Source organism: Pecten maximus, chromosome 7 (genome assembly GCF_902652985.1).
Source record: "Pecten maximus chromosome 7, xPecMax1.1, whole genome shotgun sequence".
NCBI classification, from domain to species: domain Eukaryota; kingdom Metazoa; phylum Mollusca; class Bivalvia; order Pectinida; family Pectinidae; genus Pecten; species Pecten maximus.
The window spans coordinates 31,725,681-31,745,918 of NC_047021.1; the positions used below are offsets into that span (position 1 = coordinate 31,725,681).

Consider the following 20,238-nt stretch of genomic DNA (forward strand, 5'->3'; position numbering starts at 1 on the left):
CAAACTCACCTCTGTAGACCAAACCTTCTACCCCTGGAGATCAAACCTTCTACACCTGGAGATCAAACCCTCTACACCTGGAGATCTAACCTTCTACCTCTGTAGATCAAACCTTCTACCTCTGGAGATCAAACCTTCTCGCCTGGAGACCAAACCTTCTACCCCTGGAGATCAAACCTTCTACCCCTGGAGATCAAACCTTCTACCCCTGGAGATCAAACCCTCTACACCTGGAGATCTAACCTTCTACCTCTGTAGATCAAACCTTCTACCTCTGGAGATCAAACCTTCTACCCCTGGAGACCAAACCCTCTACCCCTGGAGATCAAACCCTCTACCCCTGGAGATCAAACCTTCTACACCTGGAGATCTAACCTTCTACCTCTGTAGATCAAACCTTCTACCTCTGGAGATCAAACCTTCTACCTCTGGAGACCAAACCCTCTACACCTGGAGATCTAACCTTCTACCCCTGGAGATCTAACCCTCTATCCCTGGAGATCAAACCTTCTACCCCTGGAGATCAAACCTTCTACCACTGGAGATCTAACCTTCTACCACTGGAGATCAAACCTTCTACCCCTGGAGATCTAACCCTCTATCCCTGGAGATCAAACTATTTTATTGAGGCCTAATCTTTCTACTACTTTGATAATGATTTTTTAATATTTACTATAAGTTTCCTTATTAGCCCCAAACCCTATGTCCCTAGCTTGAAAGGGCAAAATCTTCTGTTTATTCAAGCTTACCTCTTTACTACCTAATGACAACATTTGATACCACAGCTTGTTCCCCACAATGAAATAATTTAAACAAAATTGATTTTTTTTATGATGGTGACATCAAATCAACATAAAGGATGTATTAATTGCTGTACACCAAATTGATCAGGATAATATCCAGAATCCAGGTTGAATATAAAACATTAGGTCACACATCATCTTAAGCTAACAGGTAAGTCTCCAAGTCAGATAAAAAACAATTTTTTTCATTATTGTTATTTATAACAGTTATCTATTGTTCAGGAAATGATTGGTATACACAAAATAAAACATGACTCTCCAGAAGTCACATATCAAATCTAACTAACAGGTAAATCTTCAATATGGTATGTGTGTAATTATGATTGTGACATTCAGAAGCATTAGCCATTTTCTAATTTGTCTCAATTAAAAGGATAGGAAAAAACATTTACTGTTTTAATTTGTTAAATATATACCATATTAACCGGGTATAAGCCCTTGCTCACGGATAAGCCCACCCCCTATTTTTCACTTTTTTTTCAGCATAGGCTCATATTCGGGAATAAGCCCACAAATACCATGCTATTAGAGATTTTCTTTACTGAGGTGAGAAATTGAAGAAGCCATCAGTGTCATCACTAGGGACAAAAATAGGGCATCAAATGTAGCCATTTAGTTGTGTCATTTAGAAGTGTTATAGATAATCAACAATGCTTTGTACCAAATTTAGTCAAAATCTACTGGGCTCAGCTGGATTTAAAGCAGACAGGTCATGTTAGTGTGGGCGACAGACATCATATGAAGTGAAGTTCATGTGTACCTACAGGCCATTAATTAATATAATGATCTGGCTCCTCAAACTACAGTCATTTACCGTAGGGTCTAACGAGGGTCTGAGATGTAGATTAGTCATGCAACTTGTGTATTTCAAAACATATAGAAAATATCTTAATATACATGTTTATCCTCAGCTTATCTCATTATTTGCATTTGTATTTATAGAGATATAATTTAATGGAGACAGACATCTATATATGGCCTTAATTTCTCATCAATGATTTCATACCCTTATAAATAAGATAGCCAAGTAGACAGGGTGTCCCCTGTATACAATTTTTTGACTCCCCAGAATGAATTTTACTGAAATAAGTTTGTAACAGGAAAGGATATGCAATGACCAACTGAGTGTCCATTCCAAAACTGGAAACTGACAGGCACACATTTGTTTAAAAATACAAATAATTGAAGACAAAGGCCAACTGATATCAGGGGAATCCTATATTTATTATAAATAATGCAGATAGTCCATAGGCTAGCTAATGTATATGTATACAACCTTACGACCCCACAGGTCAGGATTCTGTATCTGTATAGGTGTGATACTATCAGGGTCATCAACAGTGTACATACATATACTGTATATATACACATTGGTCAGTATTATAGAAGCATTGAGTGGTCAGTGGTCTCTGGCCAATGTAAAGGTCAGCCACTGTCCATTCACACTTCACCTCTGCCAACCTGTTATGCCAGCAGTGAACTCTATATCAGGGACATTATATATCTATAAATAGTAATTTCCATGTATAGACTACATAGGGTCATGACCTCATAAAGTTCTAGTAGTGGTTAGATCATAAAGACTGACTGCTGACAGATATTCTACAATGACTATATTCAGAATTATCCTACATAATATTAAATGTATATCAAATAAATATCGACAGTATATTGTACATGTACTGTGGATCCGTGTAACACTTAACAATTCAAATTTTTCAGATTTTGGTCAAAAATCTGAAAATCTAAAATTCTAAAACATTTTAGAATGTTGAATTGATAAGTGTTACACAGACCATTGTGGACAAAATTCTGCATGCATTCTTTTTTTTCTCAAAATTATAAAGAGTTAAAAATTAGGAATTGAGAACACAAGAATATAGATACCAAACATAATTACAAAGAAAGGACTGACTACAGCTGCAGAAACGACAGACTGGACAGTGGTCAATAGTCCTTCATTATGAATAATAGATAACTACTAACTGGCCTATATAGTATACAGCCCTTAGATTTCTTGACCTCTTCTGATACCAAGTCAACCTTTTCTAATTAATCAACAATACAACCATAAATAATATCCAATTTTTAGAGAGAAGAGATATTCTCAATCATTATATTTAACATGGGTTAAAGCTGGACTTATATATGAATGAATAAATTGATCAACATCTCCAGTCGAGCTAATCCTGAAGGAAATGTATGTCGAGACAAGGATCAGACAATGTTAATCCCTGTCTCATAGAAAGAAATTGATACAGTGTCTGCAAATGGGAAATGACACAAGAGGCTCTGATGAACTATATATCGGGACATGGATAAAGCTCACTTGATATTTTGTTGTTTAAGTCTTTTGAACTCTTTTCACCTGTTTTGAAAATTCAGATTAATAAATCAATCAGAACTAGGTAAAGGCAACATATGTATTTTAATTGTCAAGGGATGAGAAGCAAATCAATCAATATATTCTCTGATAAGAAATGCTTCATGTCAAATTAAATTTATTTAAAGTTCCTCCATGTTTTGCTAACACATACATTATGACAAAATTACAAAAATATCTTGCATGATGGAATATATCCACTAATGATGATATATGGTATGAGAATCAATACCATCGTTATTTATAATTGCAAATAAAAACGGGAAACTACCCACTGATTACCACTGAATCTCTAATGTGGTGCTCCACTCTATATATGTAAATGAGTCATGGAGAATATGTCATGCATGCATGTGCAAACTAGTTTGTTTTGAAGAATAGCAGACTGGCAATGAAAGCCATGCATCAGAAGTCCAAAGTCAATCAGACATACTGGTTGTTGTCATGAAGGTAAAGATTAAGATTGTGTAAAATCACAACATATCATCTACAACTTAAAAAGTCAACACAACTCTGTTAGACGAAAATAAAAGAAAGGTTAAACATGAAAAGCCACCATGATTTGGCAGTGAGAATTTTTAGACTTTGGTAAACAAACCCGTGCTTTTCTGTTATCATCTGGGGATGTAATCTGAGCTCGGCGCATGCAGGGTTGGTTCACAGTCAATTTCCATATGTTTATTACATACTTCATTTATGAATTGTTGATATGACAGAAATTAAATGAAGATAAACCCATAGAGGGTAAAAATGAAAAGTAACCCATAGGGGATTATGAAGATAAATAGCTTGATAAAGTTTTATATCTATATGCATAAACAAAAACATAGAGAGGGTTTAAGTAATTCATTCATTAGAAAAAGCTTTTACATCCACCTCTTGTTGAAACTCCACTTCATTTTTTTAGAGATGTTGCTTAATACATTTTTTTTTAATGTAAGCCAATTTGATCCATTTAACTCTTCACTGGCCTTCTGGGTAGGGACGATTTAATTCACACGCGGTTGATATTTGGCCAGAGTAGGTTTCTGTTAAACTGTATTAATACTATTTAAGACGTTTCAGAGAAGTTGAAAAAGTGAAGAACACATTTCTATATTACATATACTGTATTACATATGTCAAACACATAACAGACAAAAGGCAATTGCAGTATTTAGGACATCATGGATACTTCATCTCAGGTGACCTAAAACGTGACTTAACAGGAATACCACAGCTCCTTGGTTATAGGGTTGATGAGAAATTGTATATTCTGTATATTGTATACATGTGTAAATCTTATAGAAACAATGGAAGTCCTAGTAACACATCTCCATGGTAACTGTGTAAATACATTGTATAATACTAACCTTATCAGGGGCAATAGGTTCTTGGTGACATATCCCCATGGTAACTGTGTAAATACACTGTATAATACTAAACTTATCAGGGGCAATAGGTTCTTGGTGACATATCCCCATGGTAACTGTGTAAATACATTGTATAATACTAACCTTATCAGGGGCAATAGGTTCTTGGTGACCCCATGGTAACTAGGTTCTGTATAAGAACAATGACCATACTAACCTTGTAGGGACATTGGGGGTCTTCGTGGCATGTCTCCTTGATACCGGGGTTGTTGTAGAAGTAGTAAGGGACATGTTCTGTTGGCAGGTTCAGCTCAGTCCAGTTCGCTGAGACATCCACAACAATCAAGATTAGCAGAGTCCAGCCAAGCATCCTGATGAGATAGTATTTACACAAATACAATGAATTCTTATACATAATACAATGAATTCTTATACATAATACAATGAATTCTTATACATAATACAATGAGAGAATTCTTAATACATAATAAAATGAATTTTTGTACACAAGTCTACTCCATCAAACATTTTAAAATAGGTTCCAGGGGCCTGTATATTGTTGACTTGCATTTAAATATTGCTGAAAATTGCATTAAAACAGTTAAGTCACTTTTAACTGTGGAGATCTTCAAGTAGGACAATGTATTTAAGTAGGGCAAGATTTAAATAATGAAACTGTTTTTCTTACTAGAACAGAAAATATGACAACTCTAAGCAGCTAGCCTTATTGATACTGAGATTGAACGTATATATGCACATCAGAGGAGTTCGACACACTTCCCTCTGTTTTGACTCATCAAAACAATAAATATAATGTTGAGTCCGTAAAATTTTTTTTTTACCATCCTCGACTGTTTCCTGGACAGCTTGGTGAGGACATTCTCTTGTCCTCTGAACACACCTTCTCATAGCCCCAGCATTTTTCCTGTGTCAGCTCTGCCTGGAAGGTGGAAAAAAACATGTACAATTGTATGTCATAGTTTATCTTTATCCCCACTCCATCCTCTTGGCTTTAGCCCTGAATATTATTCTATATTTTACATCAGGTTATTTGGGTTTAAGGGGGCTTCAGACTTGTCACCAACAACTATTTGCAATCAGAATACAGGATTTTGCATTGAAGAAAAAGCAGCAGAACTTTTGTGAAAAAAGCTAACTATCTAAAAAAAAGTTTTTCTGTTTTTTGTTGTTGTAGTTATATTTTCATTTCAAGCCAATTTATGTCACATGAATATTTTTTGAAATGATTTTAATTTGCTGATTACCCCTGGAGATCAAACCTTCCACCCCTGGAGACCAAACCTTCCACCCCTGGAGATCAACCTTCTACCCATGGAGACCAAACCTTCTACCCCTGGAGATCAAACCTTCTACCCATGGAGACCAAACCTTCTACCCATGGAGACCAAACCTTCTACACCTGGAGACCAAACCCTCTACACCTGGAGATCAAACCTTCTACCCCTGGAGACCAAACCTTCTACCCCTGGAGATCAAACCTTCCACCCCTGGAGACCAAACCTTCTACCCCTGGAGACCAAACCTTCTACCCCTGGAGACCAAACCTTCTACCCCTGGAGATCAAACCTTCTACCCCTGGAGACCAAACCTTCTACCCCTGGAGACCAAACCTTCCACCCCTGGAGACCAAACCTTCTACCCCTGGAGACCAAACCTTCTACCCCTGGAGACCAAACCTCTACCCCTGGAGACCAAACCCTCTACACCTGGAGACCAAACCTTCTACCCCTGGAGACCAAACCTTCTACACCTGGAGATCAAACCTTCTACCCCTGGAGACCAAACCTTCTACCCCTGGAGACCAAACCTTCTACCCCTGGAGACCAAACCTTCTACACCTGGAGATCAAACCTTCTACCCCTGGAGACCAACCTTCTAAACCTGGAGACCAAACCTTCTATCCCTGGAGACCAAACCTTCTACCCCTGGAGATCAAACATTCTATCCCTGGAGACCAAACTCTCTAAACCTGGAGACTAAACCTTCTACCCCTGGAGACCAAACCTTCTACCTCTGGAGACCAAACCCTGTACACCTGGAGACCAAACCCTGTACACCTGGAGACCAAACCTTCTACCCCTGGAGACCAAACCTTCTACACCTGGAGACCAAACCTTCTACCCCTGGAGATCAAACCTTCTAAACCTGGAGACCAAACCTTCTACAACCCCGGAGACAAACCTTCTACCCTGGAGATCAAACCTCCTTTCCCCGGAACCCAAAAACCCCCCACACCGGGGGACCCAAAAACCTTTTACCAACCCCGGGGAAAAAACCTTCTACAACCCCGGAGATCAAACCTTCTAAAACCCCCGGAGACCCAAAAAATTTTAACCCCAACCCCTTCTCCCCTGGAGACCCAAACCCCCCCTCACCTGGAGATCCAAAAACCCTTTTACCCAAAGGGGATAAACCCCTTTAAAAACCGGGAGACCCAAACCTTTCAACCCTGGAGACCAAAAACCTTTTACCCCTGAGACCCAAAACCTTTACCCCTGGGATCCCAAAAATTTACCCTGGGGAACAAAACCCCCTTAAACCCAAATGGAGACCAAACCCCTTCACCTGGGGAAACCCAAAACCCTTTTTACCCCGGAACCAACCTTTTACCCCGGAGACCAAAAAATTCCACCCCTGGGGAAAAAAAATTCCCCGGGGCCTCTACCCCTGGAGACCAAACCTTCTACCCCCTGGAGATCCAAACCTTCTACCCCCTGGAGATCAAACCCTTCTACCCCTGGAGACCAACCCTTCTACCCTGGAGACCAAACCTTCTACCCCTGGAGATCAAACTCTCTACACCTGGAGATCAAACATTCTATCCCTCTATCCCTGGAGACCAAACCTTCTACCCCTGGAGATCAAACCTTCTACCCCTGGAGACCAAACCTTCTACCCCTGGAGACAAACCCTTCTACACCTGGAGACCAAACCTTCTACCCCTGGAGATCAAACCTTCTACCCCTGGAGACCAAACCTTCTACCCCTGGAGACCAAACCTTCTACACCTGGAGACCAAACCTTCTACCCCTGGAGACCAAACCTTCTACCCCTGGAGATCCAAACCTTCTACCCCTGGAGACCAAACCTTCTACCCCTGGAGACCAAACCTTCTACACCTGGAGACCAAACCTTCTACACCTGGAGACCAAAACTTCTACCCCTGGAGACCAAACCTCTCCACCTGGAGACCAAACCTTCTACACCTGGAGACCAAACCTTCTACACCTGGAGACCAACCTTCTACCCCTGGAGACCAAACTTCTACCCTGGACCAACCTTACACCTGGAGACCAAACCTCTACCCCTGGAGACCAAAACCTTCTACCCTGGAGACCAACACTTCTACCCGGGAGACCAAACCTTCCACCCCTGGAGACCAAAACCCTCTACCCCTGGAGACCAAACCTTCAACCCCTGGAGACCAACCTTCTACCCCTGGAGACCAACCTTCTACCCCTGGAGATCAAACCTTCTACCCCTGGAGATCAAACCTTCTACACCTGGAGACCAAACCTTGCTACCCCTGGAGATCAAACCTTCCACCCCTGGAGACCAAACCTTCTACCCCTGGAGACCCAAAACCTTCCTACCCCTGGAGACCAAACCTTCTACCCCTGGAGATCAAAACCTTCTACCCTGGAGACCAAACCTTCTACCCCTGGAGACCAAACCTTCTACCTCTGGAGATCAAACCTTCTACCTCTGGAGACCAAACCTTCTACCCCTGGAGACCAAACCTTCTACCCCTGGAGATCAAACCTTCTACCCCTGGAGACCAAACCCTCTACCCCTGGAGACCAAACCTTCTACACCTGGAGACCAAACCTTCCACCCCTGGAGACCAAACCCTCTACACCTGGAGACCAAAACCTTCTACCCCTGGAGACCAAACCTTCTACACCTGGAGATCTAACCTTCTACCCCTGGAGATCAAACCTTCTACCCCTGGAGATCAAACCTTCTACACCTGGAGACCAAACCTTCTACCCCTGGAGATCAAACCTTCTACCCCTGGAGATCAAACCTTCTACACCTGGAGACCAAACCTTCTACCCCTGGAGATCAAACCTTCTACCCCTGGAGATCAAACCTTCTACCCCTGGAGATCAAACCCTCTACACCTGGAGATCTAACCTTCTACCTCTGTAGATCAAACCTTCTACCTCTGGAGATCAAACCTTCTACCCCTGGAGACCAAACCCTCTACCCCTGGAGATCAAACCCTCTACCCCTGGAGATCAAACCTTCTACACCTGGAGATCTAACCTTCTACCTCTGTAGATCAAACCTTCTACCTCTGGAGATCAAACCTTCTACCTCTGGAGACCAAACCCTCTACACCTGGAGATCTAACCTTCTACCCCTGGAGATCTAACCCTCTATCCCTGGAGATCAAACCTTCTACCCCTGGAGATCAAACCTTCTACCCCTGGAGATCTAACCTTCTACCCCTGGAGATCAAACCTTCTACCCCTGGAGATCTAACCCTCTATCCCTGGAGATCAAACTTTTTTATTGAGGCCTAATCTTTCTACTACTTTGATAATGATTTTTTAATATTTACTATAAGTTTCCTTATTAGCCCCAAACCCTATGTCCCTAGCTTGAAAGGGCAAAATCTTCTGTTTATTCAAGCTTATCTCTTTACTACCTAATGACAACATTTTATACCACAATGAAATAATTTAAACAAAATTGATTTTTCTTTATGATGCTGACATCAAATCAACATAAAGGATGTATTAATTGCTGTACACCAAATTGATCAGGATAATATCCAGAATCCAGGTTGAATATAAAACATTAGGTCACACATCATCTTAAGCTAACAGGTAAGTCTCCAAGTCAGATAAAAAAAAAAAATTCATTATTGTTATTTACAACAGTTATCTATTGTTCAGGAAATGATTGGTATACACAAAATAAAACATGACTCTCCAGAAGTCACATATCAAATCTAACTAACAGGTAAATCTTCAATATGGTATGTGTGTAATTATATGACATTCAGAAGCATTAGCCATTTTCTAATTTGTCTCAATTAAAAGGATAGGAAAAAACATTTACTGTTTTAATTTGTTAAATATATACCATATTAACCGGGTATAAGCCCTTGCTCATTGATAAGCCCACCCCCTATTTTTCACTTTTTTTTTCAGCATAGGCTCATATTCGGGAATAAGCCCACAAATATCATGCTATTAGAGATTTTCTTCACTGAGGTGAGAAATTGAAGAAGCCATCATGTGTCATCACTAGGGACAAAGATAGGGCATCAAATGTAGCCATTTAGTTGTGTCATTTAGAAGTGTTATAGACAATCAACAATGCTTTGTACTAAATTTAGTCAAAATCTACTGGGCTCAGCTGGATTTAAAAGCAGACAGGTCATGTTAGTGTGGGCGACAGACATCATATGAAGTGAAGTTCATGTGTACCTACAGGCCATGTGAGCTGAAAATTAATATAATGATCTGGCTCCTCAAAATACAGTCATTTACCGTAGGGTCTAACGAGGGTCTGAGATGTAGATTAGTCATGCAACTTGTGTATTTCAAAACATATAGAAAATATCTTAATATACATTTTTATCCTCAGCTTATCTCATTATTTGTATTTGTATTTATAGAGATATAATATAATGGAGACAGACATCTATATATGGCCTTAATTTCTCATCAATGATTTCATACCCTTATAAATAAGATAGCCAAGTAGACAGGGTGTCCCCTGTATACAATTTTTTGACTCCCCAGAATGAATTTTACTGAAATAAGTTTGTAACAGGAAAGGATATGCAATGACCAACTGAGTGTCCATTCCAAAACTGGAAACTGACAGGCACAAATTTGTTTAAAAATACAAATAATTGAAGACAAAGGCCAACTGATATCAGGGGAATCCTATATTTATTATAAATACACCAACAGACAAAATAAATTGTAATGCAGATAGTCCATAGGCTAGCTCATGTATATGTATACAACCTTACGACCCCACAGGTCAGGATTCTGTATCTGTATAGGTGTGATCCATCAGGGTCATCAACAGTGTACATACATATACTGTATACATGTATATACACATTGGTCAGTATTATAGAAGTATTGAGTGGTCAGTGGTCTCCAGCCAATGTAAAGGTCAGCCACTGTCCATTCACACTTCACCTCTGCCAACCTGTTATGCCAGCAGTGAACTCTATATCAGGGACATTATATATCTATAAATAGTAATTTCCATGTATAGACTACATAGGGTCATGACCTCATAAAGTTCTAGTAGTGGTTAGATCATAAAGACTGACAGCTGACAGATATTCTACAATGACTATATTCAGAATTATCCTACATAATATTAAATGTATATCAAATAAATATCAACAGTATATTGTACATGTACTGTGGATCCGTGTAACACTTAACAATTCAAATTTTTCAGATTTTGGTCAAAAATCTGAAAATCTAAAATTCTAAAACATTTTAGAATGTTGAATTGATAAGTGTTACACAGACCATTGTGGACAAAATTCTGCATGCATTCTTTTTTTTCTCAAAATTATAAAGAGTTAAAAATTAGGAATTGAGAACACAAGAATATAGATACCAAACATAATTACAAAGAAAGGACTGACCACAGCTGCAGAAATGCCAGACTGGGCAGTGGTCAATAGTCCTTCACTATGAATAATAGATAACTACTAACTGGCCTATATAGTATACAGCCCTTAGATTTCTTGACCTCTTCTGATACCAAGTCAACCTTTTCTAATTAATCAACAATACAACCATAAATAATATCCAATTTTTAGAGAGAAGAGATATTCTCAATCATTATATTTAACATGGGTTAAAGCTGGACTTATATATGAATGAATAAATTGATCAACATCTCCAGCTGAGCTAATCCTGAAGGAAATGTATGTCGAGACAAGGATCAGACAATGTTAATCCCTGTCTCATAGAAAGAAATTGATACAGTGTCTGCAAATGGGAAATGACACAAGAGGCTCTGATGAACTATATATCGGGACATGGATAAAGCTCACTTGATATTTTGTTGTTTAAGTCTTTTGAACTCTTTTCACCTGTTTTGAAAATTCAGATTAATAAATCAATCAGAACTAGGTAAAGGCAACATATGTATTCTAATTGTCAAGGGATGAGAAGCAAATCAATCAATATATTCTCTGATAAGAAATGCTTCATGTCAAATTAAATATATTTAAAGTTCTTCCATGTTTTGCTAACACATACATTATGACAAAATTACAAAAATATGTTGCATGATGGAATATATCCACTAATGATGTCGATATATAGTATGAGAATCAATACCATCGTTATTTATAATTGCAAATAAAACCGGGAAACTACCCACTGATTACCACTGAATCTCTAATGTGGTGCTCCACTCTATATATGTAAATGAGTCATGGAAAATATGTCATGCATACATGTGCAAACTAGTTTGTTTTGAAGAATAGCAGACTGGCAATGAAAGCCATGCATCAGAAGTCCAAAGTCAATCAGACATACTGGTTGTTGTCATGAAGGTAAAGATTAAGATTGTGTAAAATCACAACATCATCTACAACTTAAAAAGTCAACACAACTCTGTTAGAAGGAAATAAAAGAAAGGTTAAACATGAAAAGCCACCATGATTTGGCAGTGAGAATTTTTAGACTTTGGTAACAAACCCATGCTTTTCTGTTATCATCCGGGGATGTAATCTGAGCTCGGCGCATACAGGGTTGGTTCACAGTCGATTTCCATATGTTTATTACATACTTCATTTATGAATTGTTGATATGACAGAAATTAAATGAAGATAAACCCATAGCGGGTTAAAATGAAAAGTAACCCATAGGGGATTATGAAGATAAATAGCTTGATAAAGTTTTATATCTATATGCATAAACAAAAACATAGAGAGGGTTTAAGTAATTATTTCATTAGAAAAAGCTTTTACATCAACCTCTTGTTGAAACTCCACTTCATTTGTTTAGAGATGTTGCTGAATACAATTTTTTTTTTAATGTAAGCCAATTTGATCCATTTAACTCTTCACTGGCCTTCTGGGTAGGGACGATTTAATTCACACGCGGTTGATATTTGGCCAGAGTAGGTTTCTGTTAAACTGTATTAATACTATTTAAGACGTTTCAGAGAAGTTGAAAAAGTGAAGAACACATTTCTATATTACATATACTGTATTACATATGTCAAACACATAACAGACAAAAGGCAATTGCAGTATTTAGGACATCATGGATACTTCATCTCAGGTGACCTAAACGTGACTTAACGGGAATACCACGTCTCCTTGGTTATAGGGTTGATGAGAAATTGTATATTCTGTATATTGTATACATGTGTAAATCTTATAGAAACAATGGAAGTCCTAGTAACACATCTCCATGGTAACTGTGTAAATACATTGTATAATACTAACCTTATCAGGGGCAATAGGTTCTTGGTGACATATCCCCATGGTAACTGTGTAAATACACTGTATAATACTAAACTTATCAGGGGCAATAGGTTCTTGGTGACATATCCCCATGGTAACTGTGTAAATACATTGTATAATACTAACCTTATCAGGGGCAATAGGTTCTTGGTGACCCCATGGTAACTAGGTTCTGTATAAGAACAATGACCATACTAACCTTGTAGGGACATTGGGGGTCTTCGTGGCATGTCTCCTTGATACCGGGGTTGTTGTAGAAGTAGTAAGGGACATGTTCTGTTGGCAGGTTCAGCTCAGTCCAGTTCGCTGAGACATCCACAACAATCAAGATTAGCAGAGTCCAGCCAAGCATCCTGATGAGATAAGTATTTACACAAATACAATGAATTCTTATACATAATACAATGAATTCTTATACATAATACAATGAATTCTTATACATAATACAATGAGAGAATTCTTAATACATAATAAAATGAATTTTTGTACACAAGTCTACTCCATCAAACATTTTAAAATAGGTTCCAGGGGCCTGTATATTGTTGAATTGCATTTAAATATTGCTGAAAATTGCATTAAAACAGTTAAGTCACTTTTAACTGTGGAGATCTTCAAGTAGGACAATGTATTTAAGTAGGGCAAGGATTTAAATAATGAAACTGTTTTTCTTACTAGAACAGAAAATATGACAACTCTAAGCAGCTAGCCTTATTGATACTGAGATTGAACGTATATATGCACATCAGATGAGGAGTTCGACACACTTCCCTCTGTTTTGACTCATCAATAAAGAATGAAATTATAAATGTTGGAATCAAATCTTACTTAAATTCTACCCCACATCATTTATGAAATTAACAGTAACTTTCTGAAAAAAAAAATCTTTTGAATGTTTGTCCCTCTGTGACCATTATTATCCGACACTTACTAAACTATGATTCATGATCAGAAAATCAAATAACATTGATACTTCATCCTGTGTGAGAAAAAACCCAGGTGCAGGTAATTTTTGTCTCATACTGGTGACTCCTTGATCAATTGGCAAGTGAAGTTTTCTTGTAATTAGTATCTTTTCTTTAATGTAATTTTGATACTACTAACTCAGTTTAATTGGACCACTATGTGTCACATTTAGGAAAGTACATTTGAACCCAAACTTGAACTCAAACCTGAGTGACCAGTAATGCTGACTGCTATCTGAAGGCCAAACTCAACGACTGCAAAATGCATGTATCTTCAGAAGGAATTTTCTTAAGATCTAAAACCATTGTGATATTGAATTTGTGTGTGAAGGTTATTTATCTTCACAATGCAAGTATGCATCAGTGTCACCCAGCAAGCTGAAGATCAAACATCAAGACGATATGCTTTAAATTATTTGAACTTTAACGAAGACTTTAACGAGAGAAAAAAGAACAGGCTACCTTGAATTAAGGCAAACAGTTGTTATATATCTTCATTCTTGTACACAGGAGGTTGAATCCTTCAAGGTCGTAATTGACATTCAAAATAATGTATCGGTAATGACTTGTATAATCATTATAAATAACTGGTTGTGTGACTTATAAACACATATATAGCCTATACATGCCATAGGGCAAATTAAATTGCAGATAACCATTTGCTTTGCCTTTGATTTCATCCCGAGACATGTTCTGTTTTTGTTTTCTTTTTAAATACACATGAATAAGATTACTTAATTGGTTTCGTGCTATTAGGAGACAAACAAGTATACATACATACATATACACTACATGCACCCATCTCACACACATGAGAGGTCGTCCTTCAATGACCTTAGCCATTGATAGGATGTTAAACAATGCAAACCAAACATGTCAATGTTTTATTTAATTTCTAAACGCCTCAATATTAAAAGCACATTCATTGAGCTTTCATTTTCTATACTTCTGAAGAAGTCTGTATACCCACTGAAAAACCTACCAAGTCATAGGACTGTTTATTTCTAGTCATTTATAAAACATTTTTAAAGTAACTTATCATCAGTTACTTATCTACCAGTGCATTTACCCCCATGGTACCAGAATATGATCCTGGTCATTGGAGGCTGGGACCAATATACACCATTACATATAATGTACAATATGTATGTATCACTTAATCTTACTATATGATCTAAAATTTATTTCCAGTTTAACACTTCAGGGTATTTTTTTTTATCTGTGGAAGTTCTATGAAAGACTGCTCTTTTTCCGTTCTTTTTCCTCTTCCTCATAATCTCAACAAGGACAGAAGACTTCTGACTTATATTGATAACATTTCAACTGTCAAAACCCATGGTGGCCAGCATTTTGATTTCCAGATCTGTCACTCAAACCTGAAAAAGCACAAATTGGAACCAAGGGAAATTTATATGTCAAGTTTGAGAAATATCCTTCCAGTACTTCTCAAGAAATAGCAATAACAAACTTCAATTACGGAAATCCAGGATGGTGGCCTGTTTGCCATTTTGTTTTCCAGCTCTGATTAAAAATTGAATGGGCACAACTACAGACCTACGGAATATTCACTGTCTCATCAAGTTTCAGAAATATCCTTCCATTAAATCTCCAAAAGATAGCAACCACAAATTTCCATTAACAAAATGCAAGATAACCGCCTGTCAGCCATCAATTTTTTTCTGATCAGTCTCAGAATCAAAAGGGCAGAACTAGGGACAAGGGGAACCTACATGGAATTTGAGACGATCCATCCTGTACTTCTCAGGCAATAGCGAAAACAATTTCTTCATTGTCAAAATCAAAGATGGCCACCCCCACCTGTCAGCTATTTTGTTTTTTCTGCTCAGTCTCAAAATCGAAAGAGCACAACTAGGGACCATGGGGGACCTACATACTGTATGCATTTTGAGAACAATCCATTCTTTACTTCTCAAGGAATACCAGTAATGCATTTTCAGTGCCAAAATCCAAGATGGAAGCCTTTCAGTCATTCAGTTTTTCTGATCAGTCCCAAAGTCAAAAGAGCAATGACAGGGGCCATGTTAAGCTACATATGGAATTTGAGAATGATACATCGGTACTAATGAATAGTGGTAAGATTGTTTTTGGAATGGACGACAACGATGAGACAGACCACAGATGCACAGTGATGATGATGGGCTCTGAAGAGATAACATTTTAGAGAACAAGCTTAAAGAGACTAACATAGGGATAAATTATATCTTTCAAGAATGACATTCAATTTGCTTTAACAGATCATCCTACAGAGTACAAAATGTCTTAATATTAAGCAAGAGTTTCTAACAAAACTGACATATTACAGTTACACTATATAACTACTGGAAGTGTAGACACATAATTATGAAAAACAAATGTCATGAAGGTCCATACTTTAGAATCAACAACTTAATCAGGACCTCTATTTCTGCCTATGCCATGGATGAAAACATTAACCACTAGATCTAGCGATAAAATATGGTGTCCATGGATGGAGTCCTTCCAATGTACTTTTGAGTTTCCTTTGACTCCAGATGCAAGACATTTTGACAGACATATCTCTGCCACGGAATGAATAATTTCTGACGTTGCAGGCAGGAATAGCTTAGTCTTATCCCTTAGTGTGGTAACATGGCGTGTTTCGATTGAAGTGTTACAATCGTGAGTCACTGTTACCTTCTACATATATTTACAAGTATACATGTAGCCATGCAAACAGCTAGGAGCAAATTTTATTTAGTAGTCATTTTATAGAGTGGTGAACTGACAAGTTTAAGTCATCGTTTTCTGTTCCTAATTTTGATTCCCGTCTCGAGAAGAAACCAACGACTATCGGACTCAACTGGACATGATTACTCAACCAGCATTGTCAGCTTCCATTTTATTTGCCTTAGCATAAATGTCAACAGTGAACTGTCCATCTCTTTTTCGTCATCAGTAATTGACTGCTTCTTCACAAGACACGATTATATCCATGACACGTCAATTTGATATCCATGTCGTTGCAAACCGTCTGTTTTAAACACGCGCTCGATCGCGACCTCACTAGCCTAACAAAACATGTATTTCCCTCGGCCCTAAGGCTAGGGTTTGGTCAAAATATTATCAGTTTTTCAATCTATTTCAGAACAAACAACACATATGGTACTTGTATTCATTTCGTGCAACATGTCAGTAGTTCCATCACCAATGCATTCTAATGCATTCAGAATAAAAACAGTGAAATATACCTTTTTATCAGTGAATAACCGCCTACCTGTTCGCCTGCAAGCATGCTTCTTTTACCACTTCCTGTTTACTTGCGCATAGATATTGCGCAAACGGAACCATGAAATCTCGCGGTGGCCTCCTCGTGATGTCATCAGTAACCAATCGGATTCACGTTTTTCAGTGCGTCTCGAGGTGTGGGTCACAACCTCTGACCTTTATTCCTTGTCGGCGCACAACCTGGAAGATAAAACTTTAATGATAAATTGATGGTTACTAATTATATGGTAAGTAATTAACGACGTGAATTGTTAACTTATACCTTTGTTGCCATCGTATTGATTTCTGAGACGAAATAATGTGGTATTTTGTGCTGAAATCTGTCACTGCTTGAATTCTCGACGTTTCCTGTGAGACCGCCATTCTATCATTTTGTAGACATTTGGCTGGTATACACTGAAAATACGTTTCTTAAAATAACTTTCGGAGGAATTCTTGTCAAAAACGGATTCTTATCGTTTCTTTTGCCCGGTAAGTAGTAAAATTGTGTTCTAACGTTTTGCAGATGTGTCTGTAAACAGACGTTTGTTTGGTGTAAACACGACGGACAGCTACACATGGAAAGGGTGCGTGACCTCTGAAGGCTTGTCCCTGTGACACGGTCAAATGCAATACACGGTTATAAACCGTACCGTGGATTAGGCCGCAATACAGCTTTTTATTGAAACGACTTCAGTTAGGTTATTTGAATATGTTTGTATTGGTGTATTTTACATTTTAAGGGAACACCAATTTTAATCGATTGTGCGACTGATCAGGAATAAAGGTAGCCACGACCTTTGTCCTTTAGCATATGCACTTGCTAAAGGAAGTAGGTTACCTGCATATTTTATGCAAACGAGATTCAGTCTGGGTTGAAATGTTATTGATTTGAACCCAGCTAGGGGCCACTTGGACTAAAGGCCTATATATATACGATGAATTGTTATTCATTTATAAATATAAAATGTGAACTTGTGCTGACATACAGAGCTAGGTCTATATAAACATGGATTAACGTTACACTACAAATAAATTTGTTATGGGAGGAAAAATCATGTCTGGCTATGATTGTGTATCTGTAAAGTAAATGTGCCACTGGTATGACATCTCTAGCTGATCCAATGATATTTTTTATCCGTTTCATATTTTATTTGTCAAAAAAGATCATGCATGGTCTACCTTAAATCGTAAATCATTCATTCATTGTCTAAAATTAATTGTCAGATATCTGATATTTTTATATGAAATAGGGAGTTCTATCTGTTAAAAGCAGATATTTCTATTTTTAATGCAGATATCAGTATTTATTTAATAATTTATGGCATGTTGTTTGGACACCCCCCCCCCCCCCCCCCCCCACCACCATTTAATTAAGATATTTGTACTTAGAACTTTTCAAATATTTTTCAATTTTCAAGTATTTCAACATAAATACAGATATCTGAATTAAAGGGGTAAAATTCCTTGCCATAAATGTAAGCATTTGAAATTAATTTCTTAAAATATATTCCGAGGTATATTAAAAAAGGGATCAGCTTATTAAATAGATTTCATAAGGCCTATCATATATCTATCTTGAATTTGTTTGTATCAAACTTACAAAGCTGGTCTACCTGATTTTTTTCTGACACATTTTGATGGAGTATAATGTAATTTTTCAATGCATAATGAATCAGTATCAGCTAACCAATCAGTTATGAAATATATGCAAAGTGTTTATATAAATAAAAGTTATTAAGAGACTTTTCAAAGAAAGTGTATTTTAAAAAAAATTTGGCATCGCTTTTCTGCAGTAAATATATATACATGTATATTACATTTTACTTAAACATATCTTCAACTTAGTAATTTGCATATATCCTCAAAAACTTCCTTTCAAATCAAAAATGCAATTTGTGGTTTTAAAGAAGATATCTACCAGTATTTGACATTTACCAATAGTTTCATGATTTGAGCCTTCAGATTTATAGGTAAAAGATTTTTATATTGTTAAATATGTCAAGGTAGAGCCATGTATGTGTTGGGAGTAACCAGTAAATCTCAGATTCTAACAAATGTCACTGATTATGTGTATAGACTTATTATTAGTTATATACCCATGTACATACATGTTTCAGTAAAGAAATAATTAGTCTCAAATAATACATCAATTGGCAAGACAATCAACCCAGACCCTTAAGGCATTCTTTTGTCAAGATATGAACTTTGAACAACATCATTAATTAACACAGAAATGCCAAAGCTATATTGAAGAAAATATTAGAAATCACATAGTTACTATACAGGGCCATTACTACTTGTGGTTAATTAAAGCATGGATGTATCCATTTGAATGTTTTTTATATATGAATATTTCTATTGGAACATACATATTCTGTTTTGTACTAAAACCAAATTCTAAGAAACATTCCATATTATCAAATTAAAAAATATTATATCAATTTGTTTTATTAAATTTACATGGTCATTTCAATCACTTGTTTTGCAGTAATACTGAAACTTTTTAATGTAGTAATGAAGTTCAATCTAAACTAATGAAGGTGATGGATATAACAACCAACTTGCAGAAGTTGCCATATTATCCCATATATGACTGGCAACTCTTCACAGATTGGTTGTCGTGTGCCTTAGACTGTGTATACATGTAAAGTCGACAGCAGGAAGAGGACTTTTGACCCCAATATATCATACAAGTTCACCTGAGAGGTTACCACTTAAAATGGAGCCTTTGACCTGTCCCAAGTGTAGAGTTCATAGGCCTGTCATGGTGTACCTTTGATCCCAACCTCAATTTGAATACACCAGATACTATTACAGTGCTATAATTATACTGCTCAACTACACCAGTTAACTGTTTCACAGGAGGAAATATAAAAGTTATTCATAAATATTTCCTCAAAATTGATAAAAGCTCATTATTTCAAATATATTTGATTTCCTATATGATACCATATTACATAATTGACTTTTTTCTAATAATTCTTCAATCTTTGAAAGA

The 20,238-nt window shown here is 37.1% G+C and overlaps 1 protein-coding gene across 1 annotated transcript in view; it reads right to left on the bottom strand.

Annotated features, from left to right (window-relative positions):
- LOC117331172 (EGF domain-specific O-linked N-acetylglucosamine transferase-like) overlaps positions 1–20,238 on the bottom strand; it is a gene marked incomplete in the record, with an annotated part of 29,539 nt that overhangs the window by 8,450 nt on the left and 851 nt on the right. Inside the window, 3 exon segments of the mRNA XM_033889769.1 lie at positions 5,381–5,478; positions 13,232–13,385; positions 17,248–17,487. Of these exon segments, the coding sequence (XP_033745660.1) occupies positions 5,381–5,478; positions 13,232–13,385; positions 17,248–17,321 (326 nt within the window).